At 38.6% G+C, this 20,727-nt stretch overlaps 1 protein-coding gene across 1 annotated transcript; it reads right to left on the reverse strand.

The window, feature by feature from the left end:
- Positions 1–3,753: 3,753 nt before the first annotated feature.
- LOC121804861 (villin-4-like) lies at positions 3,754–11,604 on the reverse strand. Its single transcript, XM_042204560.1, has 23 exons — positions 11,422–11,604; positions 10,027–10,127; positions 9,763–9,862; positions 9,227–9,295; positions 8,902–9,138; positions 8,632–8,809; positions 8,419–8,551; positions 8,125–8,287; positions 7,889–8,036; positions 7,640–7,740; positions 7,379–7,534; positions 7,187–7,255; positions 7,019–7,087; positions 6,784–6,921; positions 6,556–6,684; positions 6,322–6,469; positions 6,210–6,220; positions 5,945–6,085; positions 5,706–5,831; positions 5,560–5,625; positions 5,128–5,455; positions 4,834–5,042; positions 3,754–4,360 (listed from the first exon to the last, which is right to left on the reverse strand). Exons 2-23 carry the CDS (start codon positions 10,080–10,082, stop codon positions 4,247–4,249), a joined length of 2,889 nt encoding a protein of 962 aa, XP_042060494.1. The 5' UTR covers positions 10,083–10,127; positions 11,422–11,604; the 3' UTR covers positions 3,754–4,246.
- Positions 11,605–20,727: the final 9,123 nt, after the last annotated feature.

The raw sequence follows: 20,727 nt of genomic DNA on the forward strand, positions 1-20,727 counted from the left end.
GCAACCAATTTTCTATCATTTGGGTATTTCAAGATTGTGAAAGAGATGATAAGAAAACAGAATTCCAAGATAGGTAATTTATCTCCTCGTATTATGCCGTTGTATGGTTTATGAAAGAAGAAAATGAAGTAATTTTTCATGGTTAGAAATTTGGATAAATGTTCTGGTTTGCTAATAGCTTATTATTTTGAGAAATTAGGGTTTTAGTTGGTTGGAAAGTGGCATGATTTTGTCTTGGAAGTTCCGATGAAAAATAATTAAATTTTAAAAATTTTATGATAATAAACTATAGCGTATTAGACATATTTATCGGAGAGGTGTTTTCGAGGGCATAGTAGTAAATATGCAGTAATTTGTTATTAATTAATATTTCAAATAAAAAATGGTGCATATTTATATCAAAATTGTCCTATTAACCGAACAGCTTTGTATCAAGCAATATTCAATCCCATACTATATTTTAGTACTATTTAATCTATGCAACCGAACACCACCTAAGACATAGTATGGACCTTACTGTTAGAGCATCCACAATAGGAATAGCCCAGCAATAACCTAGTCATAGCCTAGCCACTAACTTCTCCTGCCACATCATCAACACTAAAAATCCTCCTGCCACATCATAAATAGCCCAGCAATAGCCTAGCCACATCAATAGCCCAACCACATCAATAGCCACATCACTAATAACAATTATATAAAAATGAAATAATTAACAATCACACAATATACGGAATTTAATTTACGAGACATATACGGGAAACATTAATAATACTATTTAAATTTTAAAAAGTACAATAATTTAAAAAAAGTACAATAATTTAAAAAATTACAATAATTAACAAAAAAGTACAATAATTCACTCCTTTGCTCCGTCGTCGTCTCCTCCGTCGTCGTCTCCTCCGTCGTTGTCGGTACCATCGCCTCCGCCTCCGTCGCCGCCGCCACCTCTACTCCCGGCAGCTTCCCTCTGTGCCGCCTCCAAATCCTCCTGCATGCTCAGGAGCAATGTTTGAAGCAAACTCTTCTCCACGGGGTCCACTGCCGCCCGCCATTCGTCCATCGTCTTGACCATCTGAGCGCGCGTTTGTTGACGTGCGAAGAATTTGAGATCCGCTGTGGATTGGCCAAGGGGGGATGCCGACTGGACCTCCTGGGAACCCTCGGCGACCCCCCTCGCCTCCCGTTGAGCCCGCCTGTGCCCAACCGGGCGAGTTCGGCGAGCCAGCGTCGACACCTACTCGGAACTTCTCGGAGTCGTTCAGCACAAGATAGCAGTTCCAGTAGGTGAAGTCCTTATACACCCCCTTCAGGGGGAAGGTTTTCTCCGCTATCCTCCTACAGTCTTCCTCCGCCACTGCTCATCATGCGGAGGGCGTTGGTGTACAAGCCAGAAAATCGGGAGACCGCAGCCCTGATTCGGTCCCACCCCTTCCGGCAATCCTCCCCGGTGCATCGCCTCCCCTCCGGGCAAAACCTCTGGTAGGCTACTGTTATCTTGCCCCACAAGTTGACGATCCTCTGGTTGTTCGAAACGAGAGGATCGTCGCAAACACTCACCCACGCCTTGACCAGCGCGACGTTCTCCGCGTCCGTCCACCTCCTCCGTACCGAGCTGTCGTCCTCACCTGGCTGCGAGGACTCGCCGACCCTCTTCCCCTTGTTTTTCTTCTTTGGGGCGCCACGACCCCGCCCTGCGCCCCTTGTTTGAACGGGAGCATCCGGAACACCGAGAAGATCTAACCCCAATTCATCGAAGGAGAAAGTGTCAAATTGGGGCAAGGCTGCGCCTCCGTTGGGGTCGATGTGTGCGACGAACCAGTCGAAAAATCAAAACTGGGGCAATAGACGTCCCGCGCCGTCTCCTGTGTCGCCGGGGATCCCCCCGTCGCCGGTACCCCCCCCCCCCCCCCCCCCGGCGTCCCTTGCATCGCCTGTACCCCCCCGGGCATCATCTGCATCCCGGGTGCCCACCCCGGCATCACCGGAAACCCCCCCCCCCCGGCGGACTCCCCACGGCTGGCATCTCGGGCATCATCTGCTGCCACAGGTACATGTTGTAGTATGGTGGCATCTGACTCCATCCACTTCCCACGGGGACCGGGGGAGTTTGACCTTGAGACCCGCTACTCCCTGAAGTAGGCTCGTTGTTGAAATCCATTTACCGTTGTTGATCTTGTACAGAAATTTAGATAGAGAGAGTACTCGTTAAAACAAGTGGTGCGAATGAAAATGACGTGCAAGGCGCGTATATATAGTGTTTAGGAAAAAAAAAATCGTGCTAGGCGATCCGGACGCTGCAATAGCGCCGAGCGGATCGCCCAGCGCACCGCCTAGCGCCACGGAACCGCCGAGCGCTAGGCGGTTTTTAAATCCGGAAACCGCTAGGCAGTTGCAATAGATCGCCTAGCGCACTGCCTAGCGCCGACGCTCGGCTAAGCGGTGCGCTAGGCGCTATTGTGGATGCTCTTAGTCCCTTACGGTTAATGTTTGATTCGGATAATATAGTCCAATCCATCCTAAACCTATCTGCAAAACAGGCCCTTACGGTTAATGTTTGATTTGAAATGTTTATTATGGACGATGGACGATGGATGCTATAACTTATGAATTTTGTATATCTAAAAAATTGTCCTCCCTCCGTCCCATAAAAATATGTGCACTTTTCATTTTCATCAGTCCCACAAAATATGTGCATTCCATTTTTAGAAATTTATATCAATTTAATAATGTAGGTCTCACTATCCACTAACACTACTTTAACTACCATTCTCCTCCTTTCTCTTACTTTACCATACCATTCTTCTCCTCCTCTCTTACTTACCTATTTTGTCTTAATTCTTGTGTCATATCCATTATACCTATTTTTTATGGGACAGAGGGAGTAGTTATTTTCTCTTAAATTCGAACTACTTCAAGTTTATATCAAATTCGAACTAAAAGTATGTATTTCTAAAAGTTTGCAGTTAATTTTCTTTTTAAAAAAATCCAAAACTGGACCTGGATATCCAAGTACCCGAAATCATTTTCAGATCGGGTATTAGGTTTTGAGAAATTCGGAATCAGGTATCCGATATGACAGGTGTATAATATAAAAAAAATCAATTTTTTTTAAAATTATAGAACATGTCATAATATGATATGATCAAATATCATGATTTTTTCAACAATTTACCACAAAGACTTAAAATGATATTACCATCTTATATCAGTATATAACCACATGACTTTTGTGACAAAAATTAAAAATACGAAAATTTGAAAAAATACCTGTTGACCGGAAGCTAAGTCTGCGATGCATTATTCATCGCCGATCATCATTTCCCCAATCTTGCCTTATCTTTTTCTTGTTTTGTCGACTTTTAAAGTTTGAGGTCGACTGAATAACAACACTAGGGTTGGACTATATTATCATTAACATAAGTTATTCGGTTTTACAATAGGTTGTTTGGTTTACAAAATTGTTCATTTTAAAAGATTATATCTCATAATTAAATATATACATTTGACTTATGAGATTGAGTCTCATAAAATTGATGAATAATTAATATGAAAATTAGTCATAGCATAGCTACTTCTCTCCGACTAAAATAATCCTATGACTTAATCATATATTGATTATATAATAATTAGTCGTACTAACCGAACGACACCAATGGATTAGTTAGTGGAAGCAGCACAAGAGAAGTGTTAATGAAGATTGGGAGACGGAGATGAGAAATATAGTACTAACATATACTTCAATCGCAGAAATAAACGAAAACACACATATTTTTATTGGGCAGTAAAATAATCAGTGATTTTTGTTGTTTACATAAATAAAAACTGTACACACTTGACATAATTGCTCACTACATATCCTAAAATTAAAAACTCTGCATTTGCAAGGTTTCTAACCACTCACTCTCCTCATAATCAATAGCCGATAACAATGAAAAACACAAAATCAACAAGAAGTTACCCCAAAAAATACAAACCTAAATAAAAATAAAACTGCAAGCTCACAACAAACCTGGGAACGAAAAGAATATCAAAAAAATTAAATCACAAACACGAAAAATCCAACTATTCATATCAAGCATGGAAGAATCGCAGACGACAAAGTCGTCCCCCCTTAGAAACTCGGAACGCCTATAAATATTGGCATATTGCAATGGCGCCTGAAACGAAGACCGCATCTGGCAAGTATACGGAGAGATAAAAATACCGTAAGAATTTGCAACCATATACGTGGGGAGGGTGGTGTTCAGAATAGATGGAGCGACATCTTCAGCTTGTTCTGTTTCCATTTAGGAAGCTTGTAGAAGGCGTCCTTCGACATCCCAAACTTCTCTTTGAACTCGGCCGAGGACAGATACGTCTGTGGAAGGAGACGAGTAAGTAAATGATCAAACTAGCTCAAAATTGTTTGACTATTACCATAGAGTTCAATCCTAAAACCAATTGATGATCCAGTGATTTCAATATTTTTATACACCAATATGGGATAGTTGTTATACTACCTTTGTCCCCTAAAAATAGAAACTATTTTCATTTTGGTTCGTACCTTAAAAATAGAAACTTTGTAAACTTTCTAATTTAGGAAGTGGATCCCACAATGCACTAATACTACTTCCGCTACTTTTTCTCTTCCTCTCTCTTACTTCGCCCATTTTTCTCTCCCTTTGTCTTACTTTACCAATTCTTCTCTCTTACTTTACCAATTCTTCTCTCATACTTTATCAATTGTGCATTAAAACCCGTGAGGTAGTAATTTTTTTGTTTCAAATTGTCAACAGACTACTCAAAAAGTATGTGATGGATTAGCATGTATTATTTTCATCTCTAGCATACCTCTCGTTTTGTCAGATCAATGTCGGAGACAGGATCGGTCGACGTCGTCTTGAGACGCTCATAGGGATACACAGTGAGTCCTTCCTCGTCCTCAGCTTCGTTTTCCTTCACATCTTCCTGTATGGGTTCTGGCTTAGTCTTTGGGCTCGGTTCTACAGAGTTCTGCCTGGATAGTGGCTCGGGTTTAGGTTTAGGTGCCTCGGGACTCGCTTCAATGCCAAGGAAGAAACATTTCAACCAACATCTTTGGAGAAAGAAAGCAACAATGATTCTTAAAAACTCTAGAAGACGTACCTTTATTTGAACGAGGTAATAAGACTTGACGAGCAGGTGGCGGTTGTTCGAAACTCGAACTCAAGGCAGCTATAGATGACGATCTCGGGGCGTTTTTCCCAGAATCCGGTGTCACAGACTTGGGATATACCTTCCTTATCATTGGAGGAGGAGTTGACATATTTCTTGCATTGGCGTTCTCAAAATTAGCAGCCAGAGCATTGAATGCCGGAGATCTGCCTCGTACACGAACTCTCTCAGGGCTAAATGACATGCTTCTTGAACGCTGTGATTTCTCTGGTGCAGCAGACCTCCCCCCATACGAGACCGGAGTTCTCCTTTTGGGTTTCTGTGATGGGAAGAACACAAAATTTGTCTCTTAAATACTATTAATATAGCTTAAACCACATCATTAGCAAAAAAGAGACCAAAGGAGAGGGAAAAACTGCTTACATCCAACAACGGAGCGCCTCCGTTCTTAAGGATTCTAAACTTTCTCTGGAAAGAATTACCGTGCATCTGTAACCATACAAGTTAAGTGAGTGTAAGGCGAAGAGCAAATTCGAACTAAGGTATCTGCATAAAGTGGTATGGCATACTGCAGATTTTGAGGAGTCCCAAGAGAAAAAACACGTGAAAAATGGTGGTTCGCCTCCTTCCATAACAATATACACTGGAGCTTGAAGTGATAATGTCTCGTGGAGAAAATCACGCTCCACAAATTTCTGTTAGGAAGTAATAAAGTATCAATGATTTTCAGTATAACGAGAAGAAAGATCCAAACTTCATAAGGATCTATGCTAGCTTAAAATAAACAAAAAATCGAGTTACAGCTTACATCGGCAATACTTAAAGCATTTAACTTGTTCTTCGTGTCCACTTGTTGCCCAACCCAAACGTATACATCGGCATGGCAGTCGAGAATGAATATATCTTCGGTCATCAGATCATCCTGGTCAAAGTTGTACACCTCCGTCACCTGCAACATAGTTTGTGATCGACTCTCATATATCCAGTGGTTTCTCATTAACACATCAAAATACTAGTCAAACTTCAATTTTTGTTTCCTCTGAGATGATATATAGCCATGACATTTTGTGTACCTTGAGATCTCCTGAAAACAGTAGCCGAAATCATTAAAAGAGAAAACAAATTAGGTTAGATGGATTCACAAGGACCAAAATAAACTACGGTTGTAAAATCCAGACAGCATACCCTTTGTCAAGGTGCACGAGAATAGATGAGGATCGCTCTCTGCTTCTCTAACAAGCTTCTGACTCGGGTATTCTGACTTTCCGCCTAACAAGTCCCAAAACTGCTCGGACTCAGCACCTTCCTTCTGCAGTTTAGACTGAGTGTTTGGCTGCAAAAGGTTTTGCCCAATAAACAGAAAACCCAATAGAAATTTCTATGAAACTGAACAAAAACATTCTTATGCAAGTTTCAAACCTTTATAAGATCCAGCTGCCTTTCGACAAGTTCCTGGGCATCGGGTGTTGTGAGACTCCCCGACCACGTAAACACGGTGGGCCCGCTATGCAGTATGTAGCAGTAGGAGGAATTCAACGAAGAAGCCACCTAAATCAGTCAAAAAATGAATGTGTGTCGCAATGGCCAGCGCAGAAGAGGTAGAAACGGAAAGAGAGCACATGTAAGAAAATGTAGCACGGGGCTTACTGGTTCGACTTGAATTGATTGCATATTATCAGGTCCGCTTCCCTGAACCCGAAATAATGCGAGTCCTTCCTCCGTGTATGTATCATCGAGAAGTTCCTTCTCAGCTAGGTAATTCTTGTAGCCCTTACTAAGACCGCCCTAGTAAAATGAGACGAAAATCTTTTCACAGCCTACACAAGAAAAAATACGGATAAAAGGTACTATAGTCTCTCTGTTTGGTGGTGAACTCCGAGACCTTGAAGACGATAAAGATCTGAAATATCGCAAAGAACTGGATCGGTTCACTTCCTTCATAGATGCGAGCCTAGTGAAGCACGAAATTGAACAGTTAATACGAGTGTTGGAGACAGAAAGTAGCATTGACGAGTAAGATCATAATAGAATTATTAAAAAAGGTAATTGCCTGAGTGGGTAGGAATTTGAGAAACTCGACCATCTTGGTTGCCTGCAAAGTCGCCGATGCCCTATCTTCCTACAGAGCAAGATTCGCATTATCAGTAATTCCATTAATAAATACGTACATTCAATATGTTGAAATTTCCATAAATAATATAATCGAGATATTGGTATATTTTTGCCTATATGAATGCTCCACCTCGACACTAAGCTCCCCGTTCCAGGTGCCTATTAGTTGCTCTTCTTTCTCTTCACCGGGATAAGAATATTGGAAAATATAGCAATCTCCACTGTAGAACTTGGATAGATCAGAAGCTGAGAGAAGATTTTTTTGTTCACCTTCGACACGCCAAACCTGGAAAATCAGAAGCAGTAAAGTAACAAATTATTCAAAGCACTGAAGCAAGAAATACAGATCATTGTAGACGGAATATACCCGCCTCGTCTGTTTGCAAATCACCTGTAAATTCCCAGTGCAGTCTATATGAGGTTGAGGTTCTTCCTTGGGCGTTTCTGCCTTGAGGAGACCCTTCACGTTAATCCCTTGCCGCTTCAGAAGTGCTAAAACACATAAAAAACGGAACCAAATGATAAGAGCTCAACAAATAATTAAGGTATATATTCCGGAATATCATGATGATGTTAAGCAACCCAACGAAGAGGAACCTAATACTCTGTATTACCTATTAAGTAAATACATATCACTGACCTGCAACTTTTCCTCTACCATCTTCGGACACAGCCACACTGTTCGACTGGGGCCATGAGTTAAACTTTGAGCGAAACATCACTGTCTCAAATCCCTCAATCACACGAATCACGTGGACTTTTTGTCTATCTTCACTATTCTGTAATTCCTGTAAGTGGGTGTAAAAATGTAATAGGTAAGAGTAGAATTACAAGTCCAGATGAAAAATCATAACCAAGTCAAGAAGCTGGACTTACATCAACAACATTACTTGCAGCTTTCCTTTGATCAAGAGAAGTATTTCTTCCCATCCAAACAAAGATTTCGCTACCACAATCAAGGATATAGCAATAATATGTGTCCAGTAAATCTCTTGTCCAGGTATCAGCCTCGATAATTATTTTCTCTCCTTTCTCGATCCTTGACATAACACAATGATAAAAATTATGGTTGCAGAAGGCAGATTGCTTATTTTCATAGACTTTCAATAAAAATTACCTAAAGATGACAAATTATTAAAAATTGTACAGCTATTAGAGGAAATTAAATACCGGAATAGCTTAGATGGAGCTGCATTGTTACTCTTGGGTTCGTCGGAGGAGGATTTCTTTGGAAGTGGAGCAAAGCCACCAAAGAATCCCCAAAATTCTCCAGTATCAGCATCAGCCATCAAATTCCCGTCATCTGCAGTCAAAAAGAAAATAAGCATCAAGCATTCGTCTACAACTCAGTTAAGGAAAACACCCAATTAGTGGCATAGTTACCGATAGCTGCTATTTCACATTTTCCATCATGATAAGTATCTTTAATGTACTGAACAACTTCCAGAGCTTTAGCCCTCTCTTGAATGCAAGAGTTAGAGCCATTAAATTGATATATTTTAGACTTTGTATCGAGAATGAAAATGTCGTCGTGGTTGAGTGAGGATCGAGCAAAAGGCACCTGTTCAATCACAAAAGAAAAAAGTGATGCATATGTACGTACAAGAAGAAAAGTCGTTAATGATTATAAGCTGATGAGGGATGGTGGGTTACCTCTTTCACATGAACAACGTGTTTTCCCTTGCATACAAACAGACGAGTCTGGTGTTCTTCAGCCTCGGCGTGCTTGAAGCCTGAGGCGACTCCACCTTCTTGAGGTATTATGCATGGCTTGAAATAAGAAAGGAACTTCTCTGTTTCGTGACCTTGCACTTCTCGGTATTGAGCAGCACGCCCACCCAGTGCGGCATCTAGCTCGATAGTTTTGATCGCTGCAGTACCGGCTTCATCCTGCAGACAAAAATACTTAGAGAATCAGGAAATATATTGTCCGGAAATGCCGTAATGGAGGTAAAGGAGTATAGAATAAAGACTTTACCTGACTGGTGCTTTTTCCGAGCCAATAATGAATATCGTGGTGTAGGGCACCAGTTTTTAAGGCTGTGGTCTGCAGAAAGGGAACTACAGGTCGGAACGAAATAGATATGTTGGGCATAATCACAGTCACAGGAGCTTAAAGACTAAACTCGATAAAAACTGAAGTAGCATCATCTAACAAAGAATTTTTCTTGCAGTCCAATGCCTGCCCATGCCAGTGTTTGAGGTTTACGGTTAACAATACAAGGGAAAATTGAGAATATAGCCAATGTTATTTCCCAGAAGCAAATACGCGAGCTATTTTGTTTTGTAAAATTAAAGAAAACAGGCATTCTAGCATCTTAGCGACATGAAGAAACATAACTAAACATTCGAAAATAATAATTATATAGCACAGAAAAGCAAAAGATCCCAATTGGACATGAAGACACTTAGCTAAACACTTAACAATACAGACATGGGGATTGAGATAATAAAAATAATTGAGATGCAGAGAACTCTAAGTTATTCTGAGGTGAGATAAGGAACCATAACTACCTTCAAAATCACATAGGAATCTCCAGTGCAAAATTTTCCGTGTGAAGATTTTGGGACTGGAACAGGACGAAAATTCTCAATTCGCCATATCTCAGTACCACTAGACTAAGTTAAGGAAAGAAACGAGTACATAGCCTTGATACGATATTCAACAGAAGAAAAATTAACAGGAATTCAGACTAGGACATGCTGTTAATGTTGCAGATAATAGCAAAATCAATATAAGTATTTTAAGGGGAGAATGAAACATTAACATGAGGATACGCCTTCTGTCCGGCACCCTGGAATGCCGGATCTAAGTTTTTCATTGAAACAGCCATATTGTTCCTGCAACTAGTATAACGTTGTAGATTCACAAACTCAACCTGAAAAAGATTATAAAATCTGCCTGTGGTCACTAGCTAAATATATGTACAGAAAAACCAAAGTGGCATAATACGACTGCATTACAAGTTTTGGCACCTAAGAAACTGAAAAACACGACAGTTTTCCTTCTAAAAGCATGATTTTGCTCGCATTAGAGACCTCACTACTGAGAAGCCAGATCAAAACAACAACATGAGAAGTGCTGGAACTAGCAAACGACATAGCATATGATTATTTTGAATTTAACTTTATAATAATGAGCTATTACCAAAATAGTTTAATGGAATAACATAGGCAAAGCAACGCGCGAAACATACAAAAGATATGGCAAAATCGTCATCAGAAGATATACTGAATAAGATCTTAGCCCAAATCTTTCATGCTAACCACAGAGCCTTTTCTGGAAATCATAGTTCAAAAGGCTCACCCATAACAAAATGTGGAATCAATAAATTGACTACTTTGAAAGTATCTAAAGGCCAGAGATTGTGGGCTTCAATCCAAAATCTATTGACAAACTAATGCACTTTCTCCAAGCTTTAAGCCCCTTCTGTCATCGGCTGAGAATAGCTACTCTCCTCAACAAACTGTCTTCCGCTATGCAGCATTCAAAACTTACCAAGGTTTCTGCTGTTCAACAAGTGTTCAACACCATAAGTTACAACACTTGCATCCGACGCTGATATGACAGTTTTCTTCTATAGGCTAACTAACATGTGCTTTCCCTTGCAGGTATGCTGCACAAATCCATAATCCCCTCTGCAACTAAACTTGACGGATGCTTCTGTGCTTTCGAATCATCTAAGTCGACAACTCTCGAAATATTCCATGCACCATATTTTGAGCTACAACATTCATCCCAATCCAATTTGCAGAGGATGCAAACTAAAATAAATCAATTCTTCTGCACTCCCATCAAAAAAGACAACACAAAAAAAATTATAAATTGAGCTGGTACCAGACGAATTCTTTCCACCACTTTCTCGATTCTCCAATTTTTTGGGACTCACTGAATCATGAATTTATGCCTCCACACATCGAGTAAAGACAAGCCGTTTTCCGTATCGATTCAGCAAACAAAACAGCTAACATTCGGACACTACAAAACCTCAAATATCACAGTCTCCAATGCATCATTACTAATACTGTCACGCAGCAGCTTCCCCGGTCATCAAGACTCAATTTTTACCATCAATTAAAACGCCCACATTCATTCAGACATCAAATAACTTCACTGAAACCGCCAAATGAAGTTGAGGAAAAAAGAGAGATTCAATTAAGCTATTTAATTACCTTCTTTTTATCTCTGGTGGTAGAATTCCTAGAGCCAACTTGAAACGACCACTAACAGATCCAATCTAACAACTCAACTAAAGCAAAAATCCCCCAAAAAGATGGGTCCTCAAGAATACTGAAAGAAAAACAAAAGAATTCCGAGAAACGGCGAATTCTGCGTGATGTAAGAGAGAGAGAGAAGTGGAGGAAATGATGATGAGTTGCTTGACAGGTGTGCCTATCAGGGTATTCACAGTGGCCACAAACTCCTCCTGCCACGTCATCAATACTAAAAATCCTCCTGCCACATCAGAAATAGTCCAGCCTTAGCCCAGCCACATCATAAATAGCTCAGCCACATCAATAGCCACATCACTAAATAACACAATATACGGAATTTAATTTACGAGACATATACGGGAAACATTAATAATACTATTTCACTTTAAAAAAAAATACAAAAAATTAAAAAAGTACAATAAATTAAAAAAAGTACTAAAATTTTAAAAAAGTACATTAATAATAAAAATTACATTAAAAAAAGTACATTACTTAAAAAAATCACTCGCTGTTTTTCTTGTATAGAAATTTATATAGAGAGAGTACTCGTTAATACAAGTGGTGCGAATGAAAATGAAGTGCAAATCGCGTATATATAGTGTCGGGAGAATTTAAAAAAAAAATAAAAAAAAACTGCTGGGCGATGCGCTAGGCGATCCCGACGCTGCAATGGCGCCGAACGGATCGCCCAGCGCCCGGAGACCGCCTAGCGCTAGGCGATTTTTAATTCCGAAAAACCGCTCGGCGGTTTTCGGAGGCTGCAATGGTTCGCCTAGCGACCGCCTAGCGCTGGCGCTCGGCTAGGCGGTGCGCTAGGCGCCATTGTGGATAGCCTCACTAACAGCAGCTCTAGAAAAGAAGCCCTCTTTTGCAATTTTATTGAAACGGCGATGAAAAAGATTTAAGAATTAATCTCTTCTTCATTATTTAAATTTTGTAAGTACAAGAATTCCGGAAAATTGAAGAAAAGGAAAAGACACGAAACGTTGTTGACTCGAATTGGGATGGATCATGGATGCAATGTTTGGCTCCAAATCTGATCAAATTACTCGACATTTAAGTCATAACTCATTTTTATTAAAGTGTGCTTAGTTAGTTAATTAATTACATTTGAATTGATAAGTAGTGTTTAAGGGAAAATGATGTTTGGTGTTTTTTTTCTAAATGCAAATTTACTACTCCCTTCGTCCCCCAAATATTGTCTCACTATGACCCGGCACGAGTTTTAAGAAATATAATGAAAAGTGAGTTAAAAAAGTTAGTGGAATGTGAGTCATACTTTTATATATTAGTTTTATAATAAAATGTGAGTATGAATGAGTTAGTGGAATATAGGGTCCACTACCAAAAATGGTAAAAAGTGAAATATGATAAATTTTGTGGGACGGGCGGAAATATAAAAATGGGACAAACTTTCAGGGACAGAGGGAGTACAAATTAGAGATGCCCAAGGTTTTCAGTTCCGGTGGTTAACCGCGGAACCGGAACTGCCGGTTCCGGTTTGAAACTGGAACCGTGACATTTTGCTTGAACCGGAACCGCCATATTTTGAACCGCGGGCCGGTTCCGGTTCCAGATTTTACGAACCGAAACCGCCAGTTTCGGACGGTTCCGAACCGCCGGTTAACCGGCGGTTTCACGGTTCCGGCGAGGTGTTCGAGGCGTTCAGCTTTTGGTAGCCACGGGTAAGCTTTTTCAGGCGATTTTTGACCGAAATCGGCGGTTAACCGCCAAACCGGTGGTTTTCCGGTTTTAGTGCGGAACACAAGGCTGACACGTTGCAGCGCTGATTGGATGGTTCATGCAGGTGGTCAGGTGGCTTTGCAGGCGGTTTGTTGACCAAAACCGGCGGTTTTGGGTGTAAAACCGGCGGTTCCGACAGTTTTTTGACCGCAATGTTTTTTAAAAAAATCGAATTTTGAATTCATATTGATCCATTCCCCCCCCCCCAATTTTTATCTATAAATACCCCCCTCTATCCGCACTTACATTTGCCCCACTCTTGTGTTAATAAGAGTTTATCTCTTCAATCTCTCAATTCTCTCTCTTTGTCTCCCATTTCTCATTTGTGCTATTTGTGCTTACATTTGAATTATTCAAGTGCTACTCTTATATTATGCATTGTTATACTTGTTCTATATTTCTATAAGTTGTCTTTCTCAATTGCTAAAACAAAACAAAAAAATTATAATTCCATATTTCTACTATAATTCCATAAAGTATCAAGATGTCTTCATCCCGAGAAGGTCGTGTTGATAAGGGAAAAGGAAAGTCCAAGAGGCCAAGTCGAAAATCCGTTATTGATGAGATTTCTCAAAGGAACATAGATATGTGGCAGGTTAATATTTATTATCTACTAATATTATTAATTATGAATTGCATTACATTATTATTCATAATTCTATTTGATATTTACACTACAAATATTATTTTGTATAATCGAGAAGAGCAAGATATAGTCAATGCTATTGCCCTCTCCCGCTCTTAATCCCAAGGCGGATGTGGATATTGTGGTGGCGATGCTTATGTTGGTAGTGGTAGTGGTGCTCCCGGTGCCTATTCTCAACAAATTCCAACCCCTGGTGAATCTTGACGACGGCGATAATTATGACGAGGAAGAGGAGGAAGAAGAAGAGGCGAAAGAGGAACAACAACAAGAAATGCCACCCCCACCACCACCAAGGAGTCGTCGTGGTCGTGGAAACCCTCCTAACCTCCTAAACCAATTGAAAGGTCTTTAACCTCAAACATCATGGTCAAACATTTCAAGAAGGAACGAGATAGTACCGATCCGAACATTTTTAATGTGTATTTCAAATATTGCGAAAACGTATACACATTAAGAAAAGGGTGGAGGATATGGCGTCACATGGAGAAAGCACATCCGGTCGAGTTTGGTATCACTCCAACCCAAACTCAACTCAACTTTCAACATGGAGCCGGGACCGAGAGTGGGACGGGTTCATCTCAAACATCAGGTATGTGTAGCACTACTCTTTTAAAATATTATCACAAAAATGCTCTAAATGTGATGTCTAGATTTGCTGTAATGAAACATTTTTTATTCAATGCTTTTGATAACGATGCGTTTGAGTTGAGTATGCGACAAGTTTATAATGCTGCTGCAAGAAAATTGAGTCGAACTTCTATGACTCGAGCTGTTGTTAGACAATGCATGGAAAAGAAGGCACAATTAGGTACGTTTATTGTTAACTTGGGTCATAAAGTTTACATTTGCTCTGATGTGTGGGTTTTTGCAAAAATTCATATATGGGCATCACTGTGCATTTCGTTGATCACAGTTGGACTTTAAACAAACGTTTGATTGCATTTCGGGAATTTCCCGCACCACACACTGCACAAGCAATTGCTCAATTGATCATTCAAGTTTTGAATGACTTTCAATTGATCAATAAAATTTTTTCCGTTGGTTTTGATAATGCAAGCGCTAACACTACTAGTATAGATGAACTCATCAGTGCATGTTCTCCTGTTATTGATGGCAAATATTTTCATGTGCGATGTATTGCCCATATTTTGAATTTGTGTGTTCAAGATGCGATCGATTTGTGGCAAAAGTATATTGATCATATTAGAACTACTGTTAAGTTGATTCATAACAAAGCTCCTATTGGTAGAGCTTGGAAGAAATATTGTCATAGCAAGCAGTGCAAGTACACCAATTTTCGTTTGGATGTTTCAACTCGTTGGAACTCGACGTAGGATATGTTGGAGTCGACCTTGAACCACATTGAATATTTATGTGATTTTTTTTAGAACTTGCCCGCATGTTCCTTCTGATTTGCTTTTGATACCCTCTTGTTGGGACCACAGCATGGATTTATTTCGATTACTCCAAGCTTTCAAAAATGCCACACTTGAGTTATCCGGTGTTTATTATCCTACTTATGTCCGTGTTTTGGAGCATTGCATGTATGTGAAAGATACTCAATTCATAGAGTTGAAGGCTATTTTGTTTTATATGGTTGAAAAATGGTTGAAATATTTTGCGCGTATTCCAAATGTGTTTTTGATTGCAAAATGCTTGGATCCAAAGTGGAAGTTGCATGGTGTTCATAAAATTTTAGACATGTATTATGATTATTTGCATGATTTGGATTTTTCTCAACTTCGCGAAATGGGTTTGACAAGAGGAGAAGGCTTTGAACTAAGTCTTCTGAATGTTGAAGAAATTAAACTAAGGTTAGATAGTGCACTTCGTGCTCTCTACGCGGAATATGAAATGCAGTATAACACCACTCACCAGGTACGTGCTCCTCCTAGTCCTTCTACATTTGATTTTGGTGAGGGGAACTATAGCAACGTCATGATTGATCCAGATGTAGTATCACAATTGCAAGATCTATACGGTGCTACAACTAATAGGACTAGGGCTACTAGTGAGTTAGATATATATTTGGAATCGCGCTCTATTTTTCAAGATGCAGGTCCTCCTACTCAACATATTGACACCATCAATTGGTGGGGAACACATGACAAAGAGTTTCCGATACTCTCGTTAATGGCTAAGGAGATTTTTCGTCGTTCCCGCTTCCACCGTCGCCGTTGAGCAAGCTTTAAGTGTCGGCGGTTGTGTCCTAGACGACAAAAGGAACAATCTCTCCGCTAAAAACATGGAAGCCACTATGTTACTTGATATTGGGCAAAGGCGGACATGAGAGTACAAGAGCTGGATTTCGACTTCCGTGTAGAGAGTGATGGTGAAGACTTTTCTACCGATGACGAGGTCGGAAGCGAGGGCGCTCAACAATATCAATGACGGGGGACGTTGAGCGGCGAGCACGACCGACCAAAAAGGTAAGCAATGTAAGAGAACTACGTGGGCTTTGATTTCTCAATAAAATTGTGGATACGTAGGCAACTCAACTTAAATTTGAAAAGTTTAACTTTGAAAGTTTAAGTTGAGCTCAAGCCATTTTCAATTTTGTTCATTTTCCCCCCATTTCGTGTTTTTTTATTTATGTTCCAACGTCACTTGTAAATTATATCACATTTGTATATGTATTGTAAATTGTAATGTATCGTTTACAACTCAAATTCAATAAAATTAATATGATTTCCACCTTACTCGTCTTATTTCAATTTAAATTATCCATTGTCTTGTTCCAATTTATTATATAAGTTCAAATTACACAGAAAAATAAAATAAAATGAAAAACCGCCATAACCGTCTGAAAACCGGCGGTTCGGAACCGGAACCGGAACCGCCGATTTTCGAACCGAAACCGTAACCGTGAAATAGCCTCACGATTCGATTCCGGTTCCACATTTCCTAAAACCGGAATCGAAACCGAAATCGCCCGTTCATGAACTGTGGGCAACACTACTACAAATCATAGTAATTGGGGATGGCAAAATCCATTTCCCGCATTCAAAAAGTTGATCTATTTATCTTAATCTAAGTCAAAGTAGTAAAAAAATTAATAGAAAAATATATTTATGCTCGTGTCGACTTTAAATAATTAAGTATCTACTCTTGCTTCTTTTAGAGTGGTCCATAGACTTGAAACAAAAAAAATTAAGTTTTTATACTTTGATTATAGTAAAGTAAAGTGCCTTAATTTCGACATAATTAAAAAAATGTGGAACGTATTTTATACAATGACACCATATTTAAACATGAATGAGAAGAAATAAAATATTACATGCACTGATTCATCGAAAAATAAAAAATTAAATGTAGCTAAATAGTGTCAAATTTGAGTATATTTTAAAATGAAGTTATTATAATTAATTCTCCCGTAATCAATACTTATAACCAAGAAGTTACAAAAGTTATATATATTCCGTTTGCAAAATTATCAAATATAATATTCAGTTCTTAATTAACTAAAATTGAAATTAAATGTAAAAACTGAATATATGTCTTAATAAACCATTACTAATACTAGTATTAAGGGTTAAATTAAAACACAACGATTTGAAATTGAAGACAAAATCATAATATATGGGCATTAAATATTTTTAGTGTGTCGTCCAATATGAATAATTTGAATTAAATTGATTTGGAAATAATATGCAAAACCTTTTTGCGTCGATTCGCATGATTATAATTAATTTTAATTTAGTTAAAAGTTAAATCATACTATTACACTAATCTTTCTACATTTAATTCCGGACAGAAGGAAAGAGTACTAAATTGATTTAGATAATATGCAAAACCTTTATCCATCGATTCACATAATTTAGTAAGTATTTTTTTATTTAGTTGAAAGTCTACGTTTAATTCCAGGATCATGTTACTCTAATTATTTTTTTTATGCGTCGATTCACAGAATTATTTGCCTTCATTTAGTTCAAAGTAGAATCATATCACATTAATCTTTCTACATTTAATTCCGATGGAGGGAAATACGAAAAAGTTATATGTTTATTGATTTGATTTAATAAATAACAATAGATGGGCGTCCGAAATTGGGTACATGGTAAACCCACTATTATCATATTGTTATTATGAATCATATAGTAGTACTATATTCAATTGTCATTAGGAAACTATATTTTAATTCCTTGAATATCGATATAATATTTTATTCCCTTTCTTTTGGACAGTACAACTAATACTTTTCCTTTTTATTGGCATATTTGTTTCGTTTTCAGAATAAGATAACAAAATGGATGAACACAATGTTTTCAAATCTACTGACTATAATTTACAAATAAGAAGTAACAGGCCCACCAATGTTTTTTCTCTTTGATAAGTTGTATTGTACTTATAAATTACTACTACTATTAATCATCTAAATGTTTGACATAGAATTTAATATCATAACATTAAGATCATTTAATTTGTTCTGACTGCGATAAATTAAAATTGTCAAGCTTAATAGTAATATGGTATGAAAATAGGATAACATCAGGATAAGATTTTTATGATGTTTGTAGAATAAAATATTGCTCGGGAATATTTTAAGGATAAAACAATAAATGACAAATATGCCCTCATTGCATATATATAAATAAATAATTAGGTGTGATATTCACCTCACATGTTCGTTAATTTGCAACTAGGACTGCTTATTCGGACGCTTCCGGTTCTACCCTGTTCGGTTGACCGGGTATCCAGTTATAAATTTTCATGAATCCCGAAACCGGAAGCTGTTAGATAAGAACCGGTCGGAACCAGAATCGATTTGTAGTTTTAATTTTAATTTATTTGAATAATTTAATAATTTTAATTTATGCTCGTGTCGAAATTAAATAATTAAGTATCTACTCTTGCTTCTTTTAGAGTGGTCCATAGACTTAAAATAAAATTTTTACTTTGAGTGAAGTTAATTTTGACATTATTAAAAGTATGGAACATATTTTATACAATGCCAGTATTTAAACATGAGCGAGAACAAATAAAATACGTACACTTGATTCATCGAAAAATAGAAAATTAAATATAGCAAAATAGTGTCAAATTTAATAATTTAAATATTTATTATAAAATAAAGTTATTATGATCGATACTCCCATAATCAATAATTACTAAACCCTGAACCAAGCTTTGAAGTTACAAAAATTATGGAGTAGTATATATTCCATTTGCGAAATTATCAAATATAATATTCAATTCTTAATTAACTAAAACTGAAATTAAATGTAAAAATGAATATATGTCCTAATAAACCATAACTAATATTAAGGGTTAAACAAAAACACAGCAATTTGAAATCGGAGACAAAAAAAGAATTTTCGCATCGATTTGCATAATTTTAAGTTTTGATTTAGCTAAAAATTATTTATTGGTGTGGGTGCCAATCAGCTACTATTATTTGCTCTCCCGCGGCTCCTCGTAATCGATTGGAATGAAGCTTGATCGGAGGAGATCGAGGATGTGTTTTCCGGCAAGGTTACGGAATTTCGCGACGGTTTCCTCCGATCTCTGTAGGATATTATTGAAAAACCGAAGCGCTAAAATCTGGAGAGCTGGACCCCTGCCGGTTTGGTCCAATCGAATAGACACTGTAGCACGAAAAAGGGGATCTGATTCTCGAGTCGAATCAAATCCCTAAGCAGGAAGGAGTAAATCCATGACCGATAGCAACGGCTTCAAACCCGACGATCAGCCAAATTTCCAGAACAATTTAATCACGAAGCAGCCGTCGATGGCCAAAATCAAGATTTCGTACCTGAAAAGATTAACGTAGCATCAACCTCAACACCACCACTTATTCAGTTCCAAGTTTCAACACCCCAAAACTATATACTATTCCCTCTGTCCACCATTTAAAGAGTCATTTTGACTCGTCATGAGTTTTAAGAAATTGTTTGACTTTGTAAATGAAAGTAAAGGGATAAAGTGAATGAGATGTGGGACCCATTTAAAGTATTAGTTTGATAGAGTTGGATTGTGAGTGTAAAAAGTTAGTGGAATGTAGGGTCCGCATATTAAAAGTGGAATAAAGTAAATGATTCTATAAATCGTGGACAAACCAAAATAAGAGCATCCACAGCGGTGAGTGGACACCCGTCCATTCGTCCGTGCCAGCGGCGCGGCACCGCCTGCTCGCCGCTGCGCTCTTGCCGCTGGCGCGGCGCTGCTCGATGCATCGAGCACGTCCGTGCCAGCGAGCAGCTGACGTGGCGCGTTCTGATTGGCCAACGGCATTTCCGTTGGAAATTCTTTTTTTAATCGAAAATAATACCAAAAATTAAAAAAAAAATCAGATTCCAAAAAATATGACCCTTTTTTCACCGTTTTTCTGGAATTTTTTTATTTTTTTAAAAATATTTTTATTCCCAAAATCATCTATAAATACACACATTTATCATCCATTTTTCACATCAAATCATCTCCAATTCATCTCTCATTCAAATTTTTTCATACAACTTATCTACATCTTCCTCTCTCACTCAAATCATCTCAAATGGATTTCACCAATCTCATTGCGGAAGCGGAGCGCGAAGAACAAGAATACTATGAACAATATCGTGCTGCCTATGAAGCCTATCTCACCGCGAATACCCCCCGCCCCTCCTCCTCGACCAACTAGATTAACTCGCCGCTACATCCATCGTGACCGGGAGGGAGCCAACGAAAGGCTCGTTGCCGACTATTTTTCCGACCAGCCGCGGTTTCCAGAAGATTACTTTCGGCGCCGTTTTCGCATGTAAAACGATTGTTTATGCGTATTGTCAACACATTATCTGCCCGTGTTGAATACTTTCAAACAAGTACAGACGCAACCGGTCGGCAAAGTCTCTCGGTGTTGCAGAAGTGTACGTGTGCCATCCGACAACTTGCTACTGGGC

The sequence above is a fragment of the Salvia splendens genome, chromosome 5 (assembly GCF_004379255.2).
Source record: "Salvia splendens isolate huo1 chromosome 5, SspV2, whole genome shotgun sequence".
NCBI lineage: Eukaryota > Viridiplantae > Streptophyta > Magnoliopsida > Lamiales > Lamiaceae > Salvia > Salvia splendens.

Excerpts from the sequence above, each read along its gene's own strand:
- LOC121804861 (XM_042204560.1), bottom strand. The coding sequence starts at position 10,082 with ATGGCTGTTTCAATGAAAAACTTAGATCCGGCATTCCAGGGTGCCGGA. Across the intron at positions 6,685-6,783 it reads AATCAATTCAAGTCGAACCA|GTGGCTTCTTCGTTGAATTC; the intron begins GTAAGCCCCGTG and ends TGACTGATTTAG. Across the intron at positions 5,832-5,944 it reads ATGCTTTAAGTATTGCCGAT|AAATTTGTGGAGCGTGATTT; the intron begins GTAAGCTGTAAC and ends ACTTCCTAACAG.